The sequence below is a fragment of the Oxyura jamaicensis genome, chromosome 1, assembly GCF_011077185.1.
Source record: "Oxyura jamaicensis isolate SHBP4307 breed ruddy duck chromosome 1, BPBGC_Ojam_1.0, whole genome shotgun sequence".
Taxonomy (NCBI): Eukaryota; Metazoa; Chordata; class Aves; order Anseriformes; family Anatidae; genus Oxyura; species Oxyura jamaicensis.
The window spans coordinates 111,656,131-111,675,783 of record NC_048893.1 but is presented as its reverse complement, the minus strand read 5'-3'; the positions used below and the strand labels follow the sequence as shown (position 1 = coordinate 111,675,783).

At 39.7% G+C, this 19,653-nt stretch overlaps 1 protein-coding gene across 1 annotated transcript in view; it reads right to left on the bottom strand.

The window, feature by feature from the left end:
• Positions 1 to 19,653, bottom strand: part of PCP4 (Purkinje cell protein 4) — a 54,306-nt gene that overhangs the window by 18,809 nt on the left and 15,844 nt on the right. Inside the window, exon 2 of the mRNA XM_035315827.1 lies at positions 15,636 to 15,687. Coding sequence (XP_035171718.1) covers positions 15,636 to 15,687 — 52 coding nt within the window. The remainder of the gene's footprint in view (positions 1 to 15,635; positions 15,688 to 19,653) is intronic.

The following is a 19,653-nucleotide window of genomic DNA, read 5'->3' as shown; positions in this document are numbered from 1 at the left end:
GCTTGAGGCAAGCAATCAACATGACAAATTTTAGCAAAATTTTGGCAAGGCTATATGCAACTGAAAAGGGAGCTTTTAACCCGCAGAGTTCAGCAGTTCTGTGAATAGATCTTGTCACCAGTCCAGAAAACAACAAACAAAGTAAGTGTATATAAAGTGAGTAAAATGTTGTAAATTAAATGAAGATAAAAGTTACAGAAAGCTGGAAAATCTTTAAAAGGGGCCCAAAATGGAATGTGATTGTTCTTGTGCTGTTTTTGTGTTTGTGGGATTTTTTTGATTTTTTTTTTTGAGAATTGACAATGATTCCATGAAGTTTTAATCTCAGAAAAAATAGAAAATAGTTTGTAACTTAGAATGGTTACACAGAAGACAAAAGTTAATCAAAGCTCTTTTTTATACATTTTGTGTTTGGGGATTTCTCTAGCATTTAACTCTGCTGCTTATTTGAAACTCGTATACAAAACACGTTCCCTTGTATGAATTTAAGCTTTGACAAATACCTTTTGAGTTCTGCTTGGATTTACAGACATGTCAGATTGTCAATAAAACCAGTCAGAAACAGCGTCCTAGCTGACACACACAGTTGACCAACCACAGATCATCACTCGAGCCCATGTTTTTCTAATCTGTATAAATGTATTTTTACTTCCGCTGTTTCTGAGGATTACAAGGCCCATAAGCTTACAATGTCAACATCTAGAAGAACAACTAGAAATTTCTTGCATTTCCTCTGCATCAGAGAACACAAGCTGGGCTAGTGCAATAACGAATCTAAGCTAGCACATAAGTCACTGACTGACACCTCAAGTGCTGGCATATGCAGAATGCAGTATATGCAGTATATAGCACACCACAGAACTAGTCCCCACTGCTCTAAAACCCACCTCATTTTCTACACTGCTTGAATTTCAGACCTGAGTGTAAAGAAGATAAATATTTTTTTCTCTTTTCCTCAGGAAAACAGGCGTTTAGTCCTTCTTTCCTTCCTTCCCAAGCTGACAAGGAAGAAAAGAGAGGACAATTGAAAGTGTTCTTGTTTTTGATCTTCCAATTTTAAAGACTGCTTTGCCTCTTCTTTAAATGTGGTGCTCTTCCAGGTATTTCTTTCCTGTCTATCCACCTAGGCCCTGCTTAAATCTAGTTTGGGAAACAGTAAATGTTTTTGTGAGACCGAAGAGAAATAACAGGCTTCAGATGAGGTGCAACCATGACTCCAAACCAGAGCATTAGTCCATTACCCTCTTCTGATGAATCTATGTTCCTCATCACAGCTCCAAACAGGAAGTTTGCCTGGCAAAATAAGGGGAGGGTAAATTGGGCAGTTAGAGGAAGAAGTAGCACTTGACCTAGCTGTGCTGCAGACAAGAAATTCCCTGGCGAGGAGAAAAGAATGAGGAATGAGACAGAAACACAGTCTCCCTCTCACAGGGAGACAGTAACAAAGCATGCCAGAAAAGAAACAGCTTGCAGAAAAGATGAAAGGGAAAGTTCAGTTTTTATGGAGATGGGAATAAAGCAAGGAATAACTAACTTGACCCATCACAGCAGCATGGTCTGCCTAACAGTAGGACCAGTAGCTTGGAATCATACCAGGACATCCCAGTGCATGAGGGGCTTCACCCCACTCTCATGGGCACACTCATTTTCCCCGTGTGAATAAGGGGGCATACTGGCAGAAAGGTATCTACTTACACAAGACAATGACAGGTAAAAAGCTTCAGTTTATTGAAAGCCTCCAGGACCTTGTACAAACCAGCAGGAATCACTGAAGCCAGCACATCTGTGGCAATTTGCACCAGCCAAGGATCTGATCCTGCTTGCTGTTGCCTACCTCAATCTATGCAACCTCTTCCGACTAGTAGAACATTTTTGTTTTTCCAAATTGATCAGACTTTGCTCTGAAGCAAGCCGCTGCCAAGGGGGAAACAAAACCCCTTTGCTTTTCTTGGACTGACTGAACTGAAATTCTACATTGTTTTGTTTTTTTTTTGGCATGCTTGGTCAAGCGTAACAACTGTTTTGTCACATCCAGGCAGCATCATTTACAACAACAAAAGGTGTCCTCGACACTTGAAGAGAGGCTGACAGCTCTAGCCACATCACTCACTAAGTCAGCAATTACACTGAAATGTTAAGTTGTGATGAACAACAGTGGAAGCAGTACCCGGCCTCCTGCTTCTAGGCCAGAAAACTCACAAACACACAGCAGAACGAACCCAGCTGCTCTCTATTTCAGCTCAGGTAAATTAGATGCTAGTTTCTGTTCTGAAAGTTCAGTCAAGAGATATGCCCTTAAATATGCTGCATGGTACTATTTAATCCTGGAGAAAAGTACTTACAGGCTTACGAATTACTGTGATCTCCTAAGAATTGTGTGGAGTCATATTTATGGTAGTTACACCATCTTTCCATACCAAGTTTCAAGTAAATTTGGATTTATTTATACTTTGGAGAGAAAAATAATTGCTTCTTAGTGATAATGCATCGTGCCCACTCCAAAAATAATGGCAGCTTTGGTTGTGCTTGCATTTAGGTTCATGAAACCTGAAACTTAGAACCCAATGCACTGTGAATTAGAAGTTCATGCAAACATGTATAGAGGAGAAACTACAAAGAATCACTAGTATCCCTTAATGTAAGTGACTTCACTGATTTTTGTGTGCAGCACTTTCTGCTGTGAGAAGAAGAAAACAAAAAGAAAAAAAAAAAAAAGTTTTCTAATTCGAACTTACTCTGGACTTCAGCCAGTCCACCATGTAATAAAGAAAATGCTAACGTTAGCAGCAATAATCTAAAAGGGAAGAATAAACACCAAAATTCTATAGTAATGTCATTGCATCTGAGAACAGCCTCTAGATTGCATTGCTCACAAAGCCTGCCTGTGGCACGTCAGGTATGGAGAGAATAGCTAATAATTAGTTTCTGTTTGAGGCTCTCCTGTAACGGGACGGCTTTTAGCTGAAAGACCCCAGAGGACTCCATCTTATGACTCAGTCTCTTGCTTTTTATTTATGTGGTCCCTCATTCAAAAACCATAAATACTTCAAAGGTGGTTATGATGCTTTTCTCTAGCATAGGGCTTGAAAGAGGTCCAATAGTCATTGCAGGCTAGGTGCATCAGACCCCCTGCATGTGGGCAGAAGAGCTCCAAGTCACGTACCTGGTCCCACTGGGCTTGTCTGCCCGTGTGCTGGCAGTGCTCTTGATGGATCCTTAATCTCCAGAGCTCTTTGCACTGGAGTCTAGCAGAGCTATTTCTTTTTCCTGAATTCAATAGAGAAAGGAACTTAAGCCAAGGGCTTAAGTTTGTCTGAGATGAGATAAAGTGGTGCTTATTGATAGAATGACTCATGACTGATTGGCAAAGCCTGTGTCTGTGCCCTCCACTGACAGCATCTGTCACCCACTGATAAAGAGGTCCCAAACCACACATCTTCCATCTGTCTTCCTACCCTCTTGAATAAGAGAAGCCAGGAATGTGGTGGTTTTTTTTTTCAACTTCTGCTAAGCAGCACAACACGTCTTTGCCACCCAAAGGCAGACCTCACAAGAGATATTCAGGGTTTAGTTATGAATAGATCCACTGTAAAGGTCACCAAGAAATTTTTGCTAGTGAAAAATCCTGCTGTCTGTTTTATGAACAAAATCATTAGATGAGATCATACTACACCTGTGCTTTGCACTGTCTGCTAATAATTAGTCTGCTGGCTGCCAAACCAGGAGGTAGCTGCTCCAGGATGCCAAACAGCCTTGAATCCAGCTGCCTCAGGCTCTGTCTAGATTTCTTTCCCTGGTTATCTGAGGTGAGGGGGAAAGGGGATATCTGGTTCTCATCTGTGATGTGTAAACCAGTATGGGGAGTACGTGAATCCCCTTCATACCCCAAGATAGAGCCCAGACATAACTGAAGCTCTGCTATTACATGTGTGCTTCAACATCAGCATCTTTTCTCAAAGGTACCACACCTGATACTCTACATCATCCTGAGTATTCACTCGGTGCAATCCAAGGCCAGAAGAGTAAGCATATCTTCAAGCTATATTAATCTCTCCCCTCCTACCCTTCTGTTTAGTTGTACCACATCTGCCATAAACCAGAGAATCCAACCGAAAAATTTCTCCATGATTAATTTTTGCTTCCTGTCTTAAAAACAGCCAGTATCTCTCTGCAGTGGCTACAGGGACCTCAGCCCCAAAGCCTAAAGGCAAACATCCCTTTACCTGAACTTAAGGGTAAGTATCAGTTTCAGAACCTCTGTCATTTGGTCTGAGTTTCAATGTTTTTATTTTAATCTGAATCATGTCACATGCCCTCTGTGGTGATACTGTACAGACAGGGCAGTGTTGGGCGCAATATTCAGGGTCGGTACCGCCTGGCCCTACACCCTCACCCTGAAATGGGGTGAAGCCCCGGTGTAATTGCACTAGATGTGAGAGCGCCCCTTCATCTCCACTCTGCCTCCCTCCCCATGGGAGTGACATGATGCAATTAGCAGCTTATGGACTGTCACTGAAACAAGGCTCAGGCTGCTGTGTGCGGAGGAAAGGATGGAGAGGCGGGAGGGAAAGGACTAGTGTCCTCTTCGTATCTAAGCACCTTTTGGCCTGAAGTATGTATTTAAAATCTCTAAATTGATGAAGTAGGAAAAATAATAATGGAAGGTTCTGCCAATCTTAATGAGAATTAAATTACATTATCAACACCAAAGTAGAAAATTATTAGTAAAAATCATTTACATAGCTGAAGAAATCAGTAGGTATATCAAGCAGGCAGTATGAACAGGACAAGCCCTTAACAATACACAAGTAAAGAGCTGATCAAGGCTAACCTAAGCTGTAACCTACACAAAGTCACAGTGTACCAGAAAGTAATGCACCACCATTGTGCAATCCAACTAAAGATGCTCAGGCAAGGGACTCTGTCCTACGCTTTGTGTCTGAAAGAGACGATTGTTGCAATATATTCTCAGGAAGGAGAGCTTCTGAAATATCTATGTAAGCAGAAATGACTTGGAGTAAAAAGGTCATTAGCAATGCAAAAGGCTAACTCTTCTTAGCTGCTGGTCTGGCTATCAGCATGAGATCTGTAGCTAAGATTAGAAACTGTGGAGCCAGGATAGTTACTGCTAGATTAGTACAGACACATAATGAATTCCAAAATCCTACAATAATGTATTGTTTTTCTGGCTATTAGCCCGGATTTTAATTAGTTTCCACTAATGAATACATTTGTACATGTCCATTCTTTATTGGCAGCTTTTAGAGGAGCTGGTAAATTGGTCGCTGTGGAGTGCCAGTGTTTCACTAATACCTAACAAATAATTAATGCTTTCCCTACCTAGAGTCAACCAGCAGTCTCGGGGTTTCTTTGGTATAAATTAGAATGAAAGACGATATACTCAAAATGCAGTTAGAGTGCTCATTCATCAGCTGCTGTTAAATAATGTTACTGTGAGACCCCAGAAGTGCTGAGAGCTGAATTACAACAGTCCCTGGACTACCGGCACCACCTCCCAGGAGATGCCAGAGCACCCTGCCCTATTTTCCACTGTGACTCTTGAAATGCCTTTTCCGTATCTGGTGCTATTTAAGTTTTTTATTTTCTTGAAAATTCCTCCTTGAAAATATGTATTTTTCTCAGTCCTTCCTAATCCTAACCCAGTGCAGACTGAGGAAAAAATGAACCAATACCATGTGTGCTTGACCAAAGCAAATGCTTTCAGATCCAGTATCTTATCTAACAAAAGATCTCAAGCCAAGAATATTTGTACGTTTTCACATCCAGATTTCCATACAGAAAATGTCTGGAAGAGCTTGCATGAAGAAGCTAAGATCAGCCAGATCTAAATAAGGATGAATTGCTTGAGATGGGATTGAGGAGAAATTAAATGCCCAGGTCCAAAACTGTCATTCTGAAAAACCCTGGTTAGCATCCACTTAGGTCCAGAGACACACAGGCTCTGTAGTATTATCCACAGATTCCTCAGCCTTGACAGGGCTGAGCAAGTCAGAAGCCATTTTATACCTAAACCAGATTAGAATCTCTGAACACCCAGCTCTCCAGAGAAGCTCCTTCTGATAGTGTCATGTCACAATCCGTTTCTCTCTGGTGACAATAACTGGAGCTTTAGGTCTCTCACATGTACACATTTACAGCCAGGCAAGAGGAATTCAACCCCTAACTTCTAGAGAGGAAAAGAGCTTAATGTTAATTGATTCTAATGGCTTTAATTCAGCACAGGAACCCTAGATATAATGGGCTGAAAAAAAATCTCTTGCATTGTATGTAGAATCTAGGTATTTTATACAAGGTCCTGAAATCCACTCTGAGTGCCAGGACTGGAGGTGCAGTGTTGCACTGGTTCACACTGTAGTGTCAAATTCACTTTTGTAGCCTTAACTACCTCGTTCTGCTAACTAGTTCAGCTAAGGACCAAACTTTAACACTCCTGCTGTTCTACATTCTAGTGCCTGCTTGCATAAGGGAGCCTGATAATACCAAATTGCAAGCTAATTTTGGAGCATCAAGTTAAGTGTATTAAGAAAGCTGTGTGCTATAAATTAAAATCTTAAAAACCTTCAGAAGAAAATGATTAATACTTTACTGAACTAGTCATATGCAAGGAACTCGTAAGTGGAAAAGCATTTTCATTTCATTTGCAAAACCAAGTCTTCTGGAAAAGAAAAACAACAGAACAAAACAAAAATCTATCATATGAAGTAAGGCAGATAATTTGTAGTCAAGAAGAAAAGTGATGTTTCCATAACAGTAAATTCTGGTAACCTCTGTTGTGCATTGATTGTGTTCCTTTTTTCATTTTTTGCTTCCACTTAATTAAAAAGTCATGCTGCTGAGCTGCATCCACCTCTTGTGGCCTTTTAATCACCTCTTGTTAGAGACTGGGAACATGGAGAGAGAGATCTGTAACTTGCATCAGCCTAGCTCCATGGACTTCCAGTGTAAACATGCTGGTTTTCATATTCCATTGACTCTGAAGCCGATACGACACCAAACCATCCTTGGTGATGTACGGATAGATTCATTTCAGAGACAATGTTACTGGTTTTCCTAGGGTTATCTAGGAACAAGCTTGACCTCTGTCCTTCATTTGGGTTCCTATCAGCAGCAAAGCAGAACTAAATGTTCCTCTTTTAAGAGTATTGATGACAGCACGGTTTCAGATGAGTACTCATTTGTGGAAGCAAGCCAGTGCATGTCAGCTACGTGCCAGTCATGGAAAGAGGTCTCGTTCTCCCTGGTGCATAGTCAGACAGAGCACTGATAATTACAGACTGATTTCCAAAAGAAATATGGCACCTGTCAAAGGCATAATTTCAGTTCTGCCTTTCCTCATTGACTTGACGGGAACTCCAGCATATTTATGAGTCACCCAAAAGGCAAAAACCACCAGCATCACCAAAGCTTTTGTAGTATTTTTTCTTAATTTACAACCGTTGTTTTGTGGGATTTTTTTTCCCCTTAGTGCACTATCCTGATCTTTATACACCAGCTCCTCAGAAAGGATTGGAGCTCCTATCACCTTTCAGGTGCTCAAATGCCCACCAAAATGCAAGAATTAGACACCCCCGGTGTGCCTGAGGTCCTAAATGCTGTAGGATCCAACTCACGTTGTTGTCATGGCAATGACAAAGGAACCGAGAAAAAATTTAACCAAACAGGAAAGTGGTGGCCATCAGCTAAGGGAGGAAACTAGAAGTCAGAAAGTCCAAACCCTGAATGTTCGAGAAGACAAGGACACAGTTAGTGCAAATATTTCTAAACCAGAGGACACAGGAACATACCAAGACCCTTGTAGTATGTTGAAGAGGCTTGGGTCAGGGACTTAAACAGGCTGTCAAGGCTCCCTTCTTTCAGGCAATTTCACTGTTCCTCCATGTCCTCGCCAAACTTGGCTTATTTGACATTATATAAGCTTTCCTGAAGTATGTGCACAACAACTAACACAATAGAAACAAGATCCTCTAGTAACTATTGAAACTAAGTCACCAGTGAGTATAATTCATGGTTATTTCCTTGGGCTACTTCCAACCTCAGTGCCGCAGGATGGCTGCATCCCTACTGATTTCTACCTACTGCAAACACCGTGCAAAGGACCAGACTGAATTAGTGACCATAGGTATATGCTTATATACACATGTATACTTCACATTTCAGAAATGCAGCTGTATTTTTGAGTGTACTCAGTTTGAGAACATCACATGTAAGCAGGCACACACGCAAATCTCCTGGTTTGTATGTAGGCACTGTGTGCACAACAAAGATCCCATAAATTAATCAAGTTATTCTTGTAACAAGCTGGAAAGAAAGAGATGGACTGAGACAGAAATTGTTATTGTTATCTCTATTTTTAAATACTTGGAAAGCACTCAGTTACTATGGTGGTGAGGACCATATAAGTACCTACACAGATTCACTTGTGGCAGGAGTGTTAAGCGTGAGGGTTTTTCCATCTCAAAGGTGCCAGCTAGCTGGGGACTGGAGGAGCCTCTAAGGGAAAAAAAGGGAGAAATCTATTTTGAAATCATTTCATATTTTTCAGTCTTTTGAAAGAGTTTAAAAAACTGAAATCGTTCTTATATGGTTGTGCTGTGTTTTGTTTTTTTTGATTCTTATTCTTCCCTAGGGAACTTCTGCATTTAATTTGCTTTCCTGGTACTCTTTCATTGGACAGGAAACCATTCTTTTCCTCTTCAGTGCAATTCTTTTAGGAGAAAAAAAAATACAAAAATATAAGGAGAAAAAATCTCTAAAAAACAAACAACATAGCAGAAAGAAGCTGCATAACTGGCATTATGGATCAACATACACGCAGACGTGCTTGTGCATAATGCTATATTCTTTGTGTCAGGAGATGGACTTATTTGGTAGTCATGAGTGGTTATAAATGATACACAAAATGAAAACTACCAGTGAAGTCCAAAGACAGGACGTTGGCCAGACTGCATCAGCACAGCTGGCTCTGTTAATTGCTGAAACTTTTAACAAGATGCTTTAAGAAACATTTAAAAATGAAAGCTCCTGCTTACTGGTTGAAGTGCAGCAGTAATACACGGTGTGACACCAGACATGTCAAATAACAGAAGAACAAGAATAGTATCTGGTCTCTCACAAGCATTATTTAAGCTTTAGTCAGGTATATTAATTACTTTAAACTCCACCAAACAATTCTCCCCAGGAGACCAGATGGCCAAATGTGTGTGTGCAGACATGTGGGGGTAGGTGAAGTTTCAGTATGGAAGGTGTTTAGTTTATCAAAAACATATAAAAAGTTGTTGTTTTGAAGTTTTTGTTGCTAGAAAAACATCAGAAGTTGTTGATATGAATTTTTTTTGTGAACCATCCTTGTTAACACTGCTCCAGATAAATAAGCACACAGCATTACTCTGGAGAGAACTTATACTAATCCCTGGCCTCAAGAAATGGAAATTCACCTAGGAGAGGAAATGAAGTTCATGTATAATTCCCCTCTTTTCCTTTCAGCGTCTTCTCTAGGGAAGATCTGTGAACAATCTGAGAGCCTTGTTATTAAAGCCTAAATCTGTCTTTAGCTGAGACACATCAGCTGCCTGAGGAGATGACTGGACTCCTGCATACACAGACCAGCCTCGGCAAAGGAGGAGACACGGGCCAGGATAGGACCTGGGACATAATCGGTTTGGTTCTGGCTACACTTTATGTGTGGCCGTCCCCAGGAAATTGCCTGAAATTCAGTGGATAAGGAGGCCTGTGGTGTTTCTGCCACGTGTAGCTATGCCTTTGAGATGGGATTCATCTAGAGCTTCTTCTAGTTAACTTTCTTCTGCCAGTAACTCATCTGAAACGCCCTCAGCTATGGATCATGGCACTGAGTTCACACAGGATTTTTACACCTTCATCTGAGCCTGAGCGATCTGTACACGATGAAATACAACTTACGTAACTATGCAAAGGGTTCATACACTTTTGTATTTAGGCTCTGTGAAGGTGTTACATTATTTGATGGCTGCATATACATCGAGGAATGTTGCTGAGACACAGACTTCCTATTTTAAGAGACGGGGGCTGAGGTACGGCAAATAATTCTCTCACACTTCCTAAATTCCCACTGGAACCAGGTGGGTTTTATGAGATAGGACAAAATTTGGCTCTGGGCATGGATGGAAAGAAGTAGGGGAGAGGGACAGGATTGATGGCAGGGAGATCATATTCTGTGTAGCACTGCTTTCAAAAGACAAAAGTATTTTATCTGAGTACCACAGTGAAGAGAGTTAAGAGGACAAGGCCATTTCCTCCCAACACTCAATATAATATCCAGGAAAATTCAGTATTAGTTCCATACAATGCTACCCTTTGTAACTTCTGATTAGTGCTGTGGGGGCTGAAGTTTCAGAGAGAGAGAGAAAAGCACCCTGGAAAGGTTTTGTTGTTGTTGGGGGTGGCCTGTTTGTTTTTGTTTGTTTTAAATTGCGCAGTTCCTTGCAAGACCTATTTTGTCTTTTGCCACACAAGCCATATTCTGTGGGAAAAACGAAATGCACAAGGCATTGCAATGCTACAGCTCAGTCACTGTCCTTCCCTGTGACTAAGGAATGTGACCTCTAGACCTGGGTGGATATAGCAAACCATGTTCCATGAGCACATTTTAATATTTATACAAATTAGCCTCATGTGTTCCCTCCCTTTTTTCCACAAGTTCATTCATAGGGCTGTTCCCAAAACCAGTATATTTTTAAATGGTCATCCGAGAATATTAGTGGAAAATTGATTTTGAGTTCTTCAACAAATATTTATATTAAAGCATACTACAATAATGATCCTGGGCTCTGGCCAGGAATTAAAGCTCTGTTGACCTAAGGACTCCACATAAATAACTATGAAGATAATTATTTACTCTGTTGGACCTATCAAATTTCTTTACTCCTCTGCATGCAGTGTGCACAAAGTGCAGAATTCCCCAAATTCCTCGAATAGATGAAGTTGGCAAATGCACAGTTGACTACCCTGCAAGATGCACAAGCAGAAGAGCTTTCTAATGAGATATCTCTATCCCAACACACACAATTCTTTACACTTACTGTACATGTTTTCTAGAAGCATTCAGATTTAAGTGAGTTCAGAGGCCTCCATTTTAGATGTAAAGGAGAAAGATAAAGAAACAACGGAGTTAGTAAAGTAAACTCTTAGACAGACCCAAGCCATGGTGTACCCTAGGGACAGGAAGAAATCCAGAGCACTTGTTCATTTATAGTTTTCTGATCACCCAAAGCCAAGATCATGTACTCACAGGACAAATGTTTGAGAACAGAGTAGAAACTGAAAAGAATGGCTTCAGATTTTTGGGTACAACTGACCATCTTTACTGCATAGGCCTACTCCACCATGACATGCAACTTAATGCAAAACCTTTCATTTTCATTTCATTGAGACTCAGAAAGTTTTAGAATTCATCATTTCAAAAAATCATATTTTTATTGCAAATATTCATCTTGCTGAATGATAGATCTAATATTCTGAGAAAATGATTCACAGATATCAGCTAGTAGTCACATCTTATGTACTTTCAGAAGAAATCTACTAATAGGAAAAGGGGTGATTCTAAATTTGAAGACAAAAATAATTGATTCTGATGCAGCCAATACCCTGCTAGATGTGCTAGACTGTTAAAAGTAGATTGCATGACACCAGCTTGCAAGTTACCTAGGATAAATGAAGGAGAATGCAAAACAAAATGAGAAGTGACAGATGTTAACTTACAAAGAAACTTTGTGATATTGCCAAGGCAGTAAGAGCAGGAAGGTAGAAGCATCTTGTTTTCGTTTAGGATGCATTTGCAAACATGATGGGCTACATTAGTCAAGCCGGGTAAGCAAAAAATAAATTCCAGCATCTTATCCCATGCAGATTCTGTTGGACTAAGCCAGATTTATAACAGAAGTGGCATGTGGGGATAGTGCTGCTGGGTTCCCTTTGGATTTTTGACCATAGAGAACAGCATTGTGTAATAGAGATTCCAAGTTCATAATGGTACATACTAACAATATGACTTAGCTTTCAGACTAAGGTCCTTGAAGACCCTGTGAGGTTTATGTTAGCCGTACTTATATAGCCCCTATGTACAAGCTTTTATATAGGTGCTTTCATATGCAAATTATTACTGCTAATTGCGATATACTAGGGTGGTGTTTTTTTGCAAGAATAGTCCTTCAACTAGCTCTTGCCCAGGGAAGCTAGTTTATATAATTTACTCCTAATAATATTTTTGTTCTTTCCACTCTGACAACAGAACAAGATTATATACACTTTCCTTAGAGCAATATAGTACTTTATTGGATGGAGAAGCTACTCAGCATTGTACAGTGCCCATTGAAGTTGCCAGGAGCTTCTCCACTGACTTCACTAGCCTTTTCCAAACCACGGATGTACCATGATAGCATGCTGTAATGCAATAGTTGTTTCTCCTTAGGAAGAAATGAATCATCATCTTGTCTTGATTATAAACCTGCAAGAGGACAAACTACAACTTGTGTAAAAGGTCAGGACAGACAAAAGTCAATGAGAGTTTCGCTGTTAACCTTCAGTGTCAGTGAAACTTGCTTCATCCCAAGTGATTATTCAGCAGTTATAATACAGATATATCTTCAAGAACTACTGGTTTGTTGCTGCATAAAAACAGGAAGATACACTAGTGCATACTATACAAAATACAGTGGAAGTCTGCTAATGCCCAGTGCTCTGAACGAGAAGAGGGATGCTACTGTATCACTGCTCCACACAATACTGGCGTTTCGGAAGCTCGGTCTTTCCCACTGCACATCTCCCTAAGTCAACAAGCAAGGATACCAAAACAAGGCAGTATCAATTCAGTAGAAGCTGGGACTGTGCCTGCATTTTGTGTGTGACAAACACCTCTGCTGGACGCAAGACTAAGAGAGGCCACTGCTGTGGTCATAAAAAGTACGTATGACTAAAGATATAGTGTTGCTCCCTAACAAAGGTCAAACGAGGTCAAACAATTCATAAATGTCTACCAAACTGACCACTGATAAAAAAGAAGTCTTCATAGTTTCCATAAATGCTTTAAAGTGTCAGCAGTGCCATATAAGTCTTCAAAGAAGGAGAGTACCTATTGTAATGGTCATTGGTTTTATTTTCTCCAGTTTTGACTCAGCCTAGAGATGGACCCAAAATTAATTTTCCAGAAACAGTGTCTCCACTGTGTGAATCAATAACCCTGAAAACAACTGAGCATCATTATTTGTTGTTAGGGCTAGCTTTCAGCAGCTTTTCCTGATCTAGTAATCCAAAGCAAGGACAGTGAGTGACCAGATCACTTCAACTTTGCAAACAGTTTCATAGCATGACTCCTTATTTTAGACTAAAATCAAAAGGGATTTGGTTTCTTCCTCCCCACCCCCCACCCCCTTTTCAACCATAGGGAGAGTTTCATTTTGACAGGGAAAGGATCATCAGAAGAGCCTGATAATAATGGCCACAGCAGAAATTTAAGACATGCAAATATCACAGAGTTCTGGCTAAAAAAAAAAAAAAAAAAAAAAAAAAAAAAAAACATGTTATGGAGGATTTATATGTGCAAGTAGGCTTATAGCACATCCCAGTTTCCAGCGGAATAAATCACGTTTGCTTGAGTTCTAACTACATACAGCTAGTAAGTACAAAGAACTATACATTTTCTGCTTCTTTGATATATAATCCAACCTCAGGTAGAAAGTTCTGATTCTACTTCATTTTCATGCAAGCATGTGGATTTAGGAGAACAGAGGACTCTGTTCCATCTCCCCTGGTGCTCCTCTATTTTAAGTAGTTGACAAGTTTTTTTGGGTTTTAACTTCATTATAAAAAATAATAGACATCTATTTGTTCAAGATTCAGTGTGCATCTGCTTGTCTGTATTATACATAAAAACACTGTGCATCTGCTTGTCTATACTATACATAAAACTATGCTACAACTAACTAGAATCATATATTTGTGAATTAATAATGCAGCCCTTTCTCAGTCAAAATTCCCCTTAAGAAAAAAAAAAAAAAAGGAAAAAAAAAAAGAACTTGCCTCTAAAAGGCTGCAGGATCCGTAAATCTTAGTTGAATTTGACAACAGGATGATTTTATTTGTAAAGAAATTCAAAGTAAATGAGCTTAGTTCATAATGTGCTCTAACAGTAAGAGACAAACATGCTTTCCATGCTGCCCAAATGGCTGGCATAATTTTGCTTCTTTCCTTTCCTGTTAACTTCAGAATGCAAATGGCTTTGCTGTCAGGGTACATTTGTTCCCACTAATTCAAGACACTATAACAAGCCACAATATTTATTTCTTTTTTCCAGTCTTTAATTTGTATTTTATCATATTGGGAACATCGTTGACTGATTTCATTTACTGTAGTATTATGCAAACAACCCTTATGGGAAAGTCACCTCTCTGTAGCAGGAAAACTAAGCATAAGGAAGACTGCTGATGTTTTAGGATGTGTTGCCTCAGAGGGCCCAAAGATTCCATTCAGACCAACACAAAAGCCAAAGTGCATATCCAAAACAACTGCTCAGAAATCTCATCCCAGAAAACCCATGGCTCTTCAGAAAAGAGACTTTTTTCCTGCTTTTCACTAGAGAAGACAGACTACCAGAACATATTTTCTCTTGATTAGAACTGGATGATCAAACAGAGGCAAACAGATTATTTATATAGCTCAATCCTCATCCTGTTCATGAATGTCTACAAACTAATGTTGCATCATATTCGGCTGAGTCTATAATTAAAGCTGATCAAATGTTTTCCTTTGAAAAATGTTTCTGATGGTAATTGGATTTTAATCAAGTGATCATTTGTATGTAAAGCGTTTCTGCCTCCTATAGGAAATAAGATTAGATCTCAACTAAATGACAATTGTTTCCACTGAAAATTGTTTGATTTTCTTCTTTCTGTCTTTCGAAATAAAAAAATCAAATTAGAATTGATTATGTCATTTATGGGGCAGAAATTGATCCCTACCTGCCCCTGTGTTACAGGCCAAAAAAGGAATGAATCACCTCTTAGAACAGCAGAGCACGCATCTGGATTCACCCAACTATGTGGAATGCTGAAGTTAGGAGCCTATTTGCCATATGTTCCCCCCCTGTGAGCAGCTCCATCCATTGCCTCTCTCTATCAACTCTCAAATGAGCCTGTGCAAGTGGCTTCTAACCGTGGTAGCTCAGTTATCGGCCCAAAATTAGGTGGGATGGATGACACCACAAAAACTATGTTTGTGAGTAAGTCCTTGTAATTAGTTTACTTCTCGCCTTCCCCATCCACGTAGCAACTGCTTGTAGTATTGAAACTAATCTCGTGTTCTTTTCTCACATACCAGTGTTTTGTTCTAACCTCATTTTTATCTGCACTGTCTTATGCAGAGTCCTTTGGTTTACCGTAGTACGAGCCCAGAATCAAGTCTCTTCTTAAATACTTGACTTGAATATACACAGGACACGATCCCGCTAAGTCCTTCTAGTTTTTCAAACACATGCAAGAGATAACAGAAAAAACAAGGCTAGTGACATCTGCCATTACAGTAAGACCAGATTTTGACTCATTTTGGCTTTATATTCTCCATCAAGAAATGTAGTCTACCCTTACCGTTCTCACCAGATGTCTTGTCTTTTCCATTTGTAGCTCCAGTTCCTTGTCTCTGGTAGGAAGAAAAAGAAAAAAAAAAAAAAAAGTGGTTAGAACAAACTTGGATGTGCATTTTCCCTTTGGAATTACTAGTGGTTACAGCCTGACTTGTCTTCAATACGTTGGCTAGTCATTCACCCCCATGTAATGCTGCTTTGAAAAACTACCAGCCAGAACAGAAGTGCTTGGTACCACCTCGGCACAGCTGTATAACCATGCATGGAACTGTACTCAATTAACACCTGTTAATGATGGGGTTTGTGTAGTCAAATGCAAAGGTATGAGCTGCAGTAGGACATTCCCTCAGGTCCTTGCCTCCATTCACATTTCTTTTGATCAGATTCATTTCCCTTTTTGTCCACAAGCAGAGATGGAACTTCCCACTTGAATTCACCAGGTCCAAGGAACAGCCTCAGGACTTTCCATGAAGCAAACTGTGATGTCTCTTTACTAAGTGACAAGTGGCAAATACCAGCGCAGCCCAAACAGATATTCACAGAGGCAAAGCTGTATCAGTGTGGTTACACTTCTGTAATTTACTAGCTTAGGAATGGCTACTCAATGAAAATTATGCTGCATCCCCAGAGACAGCATCTCGCAGGCGGAATTAAGGTACTTTAGCAAACTAGTATGGTAAAATTTGCATTTCTTATGCAAAATTATTCATCCTTGGGTGTATTACAGAAACGGATTAAAGAATCCATCCTCTAGGGCTGTCCATGTGAAAAAAACAGGAATAGTAAATTCACAGTGAATAAATCCAGCTGCATTCAGAGGCAGCATATTTTCATGTATCAGGGAAGTTAACCGCTGCAGCTGTACTTCAAACTAAATGGTTTGTGTCAAAATATGGACAGTCATATTCATTCTGCCATAATCATACAGGCATAGTTATCCTTTGGTATTTACTCTAGAATACCTGGTTAAAACCTCCTCTACTGATCTGATTTTTGTCCTTCATCTCCCATGGACGTTCAATTTTTAGGGTATTCTATGTATATGGAGCTAAACATGGCGTAAGTGCAAAACCTTCGTGTCTACTCTTAGCTCTTATTAAGAAAGCCAGAAGGAGAAAGAAGTTCTTGCTATCCTCCTGAGGAGTTTGAGAAGAGCTACATATGGTCTATCATGCATCTACAAGCCCATGGTGGGGTTTCTCATCTTCCTCCCTGTAGCAGACTCCAGAGCAAGTCTCTGCTCCACTGCCTTTGCCTCTTATCTCACACTCTGTGCAATGAGACAGAATCCCTCCAGAAAACTACTCTGAGTCCATCACCACAGCTACTGTCTCCCCGTGCAATGGAAATGTATTTTTGTTTCTCCCTGGAGCCCTAGAGCCTAAGACAGCAAAGAAAACTTGCCCAGTAATGCCAAAGAATGGGATCCTAAAGGGATTTTTTTTTTTTTTTATAAAAGTATAAATTAAGAACAGCCAGAAGTCAATAAATCCACCCAGAAAACAGTTTTGCTAACGGCAATAACAATTATGCTTTTATTTAAAGTTTGATTAACATTCCAGTACTTCAGTTCCCATCTGTATTTCAACCCAGATTTCATCATGTGAATTTACCAGGACCTCCTAAAAAATAATATACCGTATTTTTACTATCTAGAAAGTGGTAACTATATTGCTTTTTAAAAATTTATTTTGAAAAGCCTTTTTTTTCAGGTTGTCTGTCCTCCTGAGTGTTTCAGGCTGTGCTGCTTAGCTGTTATGAAGGCTTCTCTTTCCTCCCTAGGCTATACCTGTCAGGGTTGTTCTGCTGTTATGGAGTGCTGGAATACGGATGCACGCATTTCGTGTCTCAGGATTTCCCCTCTGGGAGAGGGGAAAGTTCTCATAAAGAAAGCAAATGAAATCCCAGCTTCAGTCGATAAAGATTTTTTCTATTCATAAGGTCAATATTGTTTTGGAAGTTTGAAATCAGTCTAAACACACTACAGCCCTTTGCTTGGAGACCATTGGACATATGGAGAGCAATGCCTGAAAGTCTGCTGAACAAGCTTCTGAAAGCCTTTCCTTCTCTGCCGCATACATATGTATTTCTATCTATAAGCACTGTGCTGTTTTCCAAGTGAGTTCAATGGATTTGAAAGCAAGAATCAGTTTCTTGTTAACAAGGCGTTGCAACTGTTATGAAAAAGCCATATACAGCATGGTCATCCACCTGTAAAGCCTTTAGCCTTTTATTTCAGTACATTCAGTGGACCTGTTTTTTAAAAAACAATTTCAAGATGCTGATATTATTAGCACCTGGAGCCTCTTGCTCCTTTCATCACCTTTCTTGATGCTACCACAGGCTGCAAAATAAGGCTTAGCTTTTTAATGTCATCCAAAGCGCAGGAGGACTGAACACCAGGAGGAGTTGCTGGGGGTATTTTCAAGAAGCAATGGAAGAAAACCCTTCAAAAGCTGGTATAACTGATATTGTCCTCAGACCCAAGAGATCAAATTAAAAACACAGGAATACAAGAAAACCAATATTTGTTTTGTTTTTTTTTTTGTTGTGTATTTCTGGTTTTGTTTTTAAACAGGCAATCTCCAAGTTGTAGACCGCATTTTAAAAGCTAAAAGCAGTCTAATTCTTCTGTTTTGCATAACTTGCAGCCAGCTTCCCTCATTCAAAGCTTCTAAAATTTTCTAGATCCTCTAAGGCAAGCAATAGGACAGAAGCACTGAAGAAACTGTCCATTAGGTATGAAAAAAGAAACATTGGAGCCAAAATGAACATGAGGGCAAAAACATAATGATTATCCACTAAAACGGGATAAACAATTTTGTTGCTGTGTTGCGTAGGAGGAAGTTTATGACTGCTCGGGGCTATATTATTTTTTAACTCAGCGGTTTTGCAGAACATCAAAGGCACATCGTTAAAAATGTCTCCAGAATCAAAGTCACTCCCAATTTGTCAGAAGAGGAAGGAAGAAGGGCTCCCACCATATGCCAAAAACCACAGTAAGAGAAGAACAGCTTTACCTTCCTGATAAATTCTCATTGCTATGCACAACAGCTAGATAATGTTGTATAACAACTACACAAATTAGTCCCTGAGGTGTACAAACTAAGGTCAACAACGAGTTTTCAGCCAGGAGGGCTTTTCAGTAAGAAAGTTAAATTACTGCAGTAGGGTTTTCGATTCATTCTTCTAACCCATCCTGTACTCCCCAGCCTAATTTTTGATTTTTATCTTATAACACTCCCTCCTTGTCTTGAAATTTCCTGACCTTTCCAGTTAGGCTTTAGCACCTCAGCATTAGGGATGGAATCCAGGTGTTGATTACTAAGTTTCCTGGGGGAGAAGGACTGTTTGTTTTTTGATGAGCTGCAGAAAGCCCAAGATCAGGGAGGTGAAACTGCCAGAAAGCCCTGACAAATGGGGTTTTGCAATAATAACATTATTCTACTTTTTCATCTGAGTGCAGGGATGATAAGGTATAGCACGCTGTATCCCAGCAAAGCAGTGGCTGCAGATTTTTAGATGTATTTTATTTCTACATCAAAGTAAAAAAAGCACGCAAGGGTAAAATTAAAAGACTAAAAACAGTGGAAAGGTTTTGTAAAGTTAATATCAGAAATGGACGGTGTGGCCTTGACTCAGGATAAAAATAATTAATTTCACTGACATAGGAAATACGTTATTAGGATGTTCTGTTCTCATTGACTAAAGGGACAGCAGTGAAATCTGCGTATATCCTAAGCTTTTAAGCTTCATTTTGCTACCAGGTCCATCTCTAACATAGAAGTCATTAGGTGTGTGACAGAAGGAAATCCATGTTAGTACAATACAGCACAAAAACGTCTGTCAGGGGTCAGCCAGCAAGGAAGAATTTAATCCGCACTACCACCACTACCATCTGTTCTCTGTACAGAATCCTTTGTAAAATGTATAAATTGTATCCTAACTATTTCATCAGTGTCTTTTTTCATAGCCTTCTGCTTTAATCAATGAGTTCAGCTGCTTTAGCATCAGAATGAAAA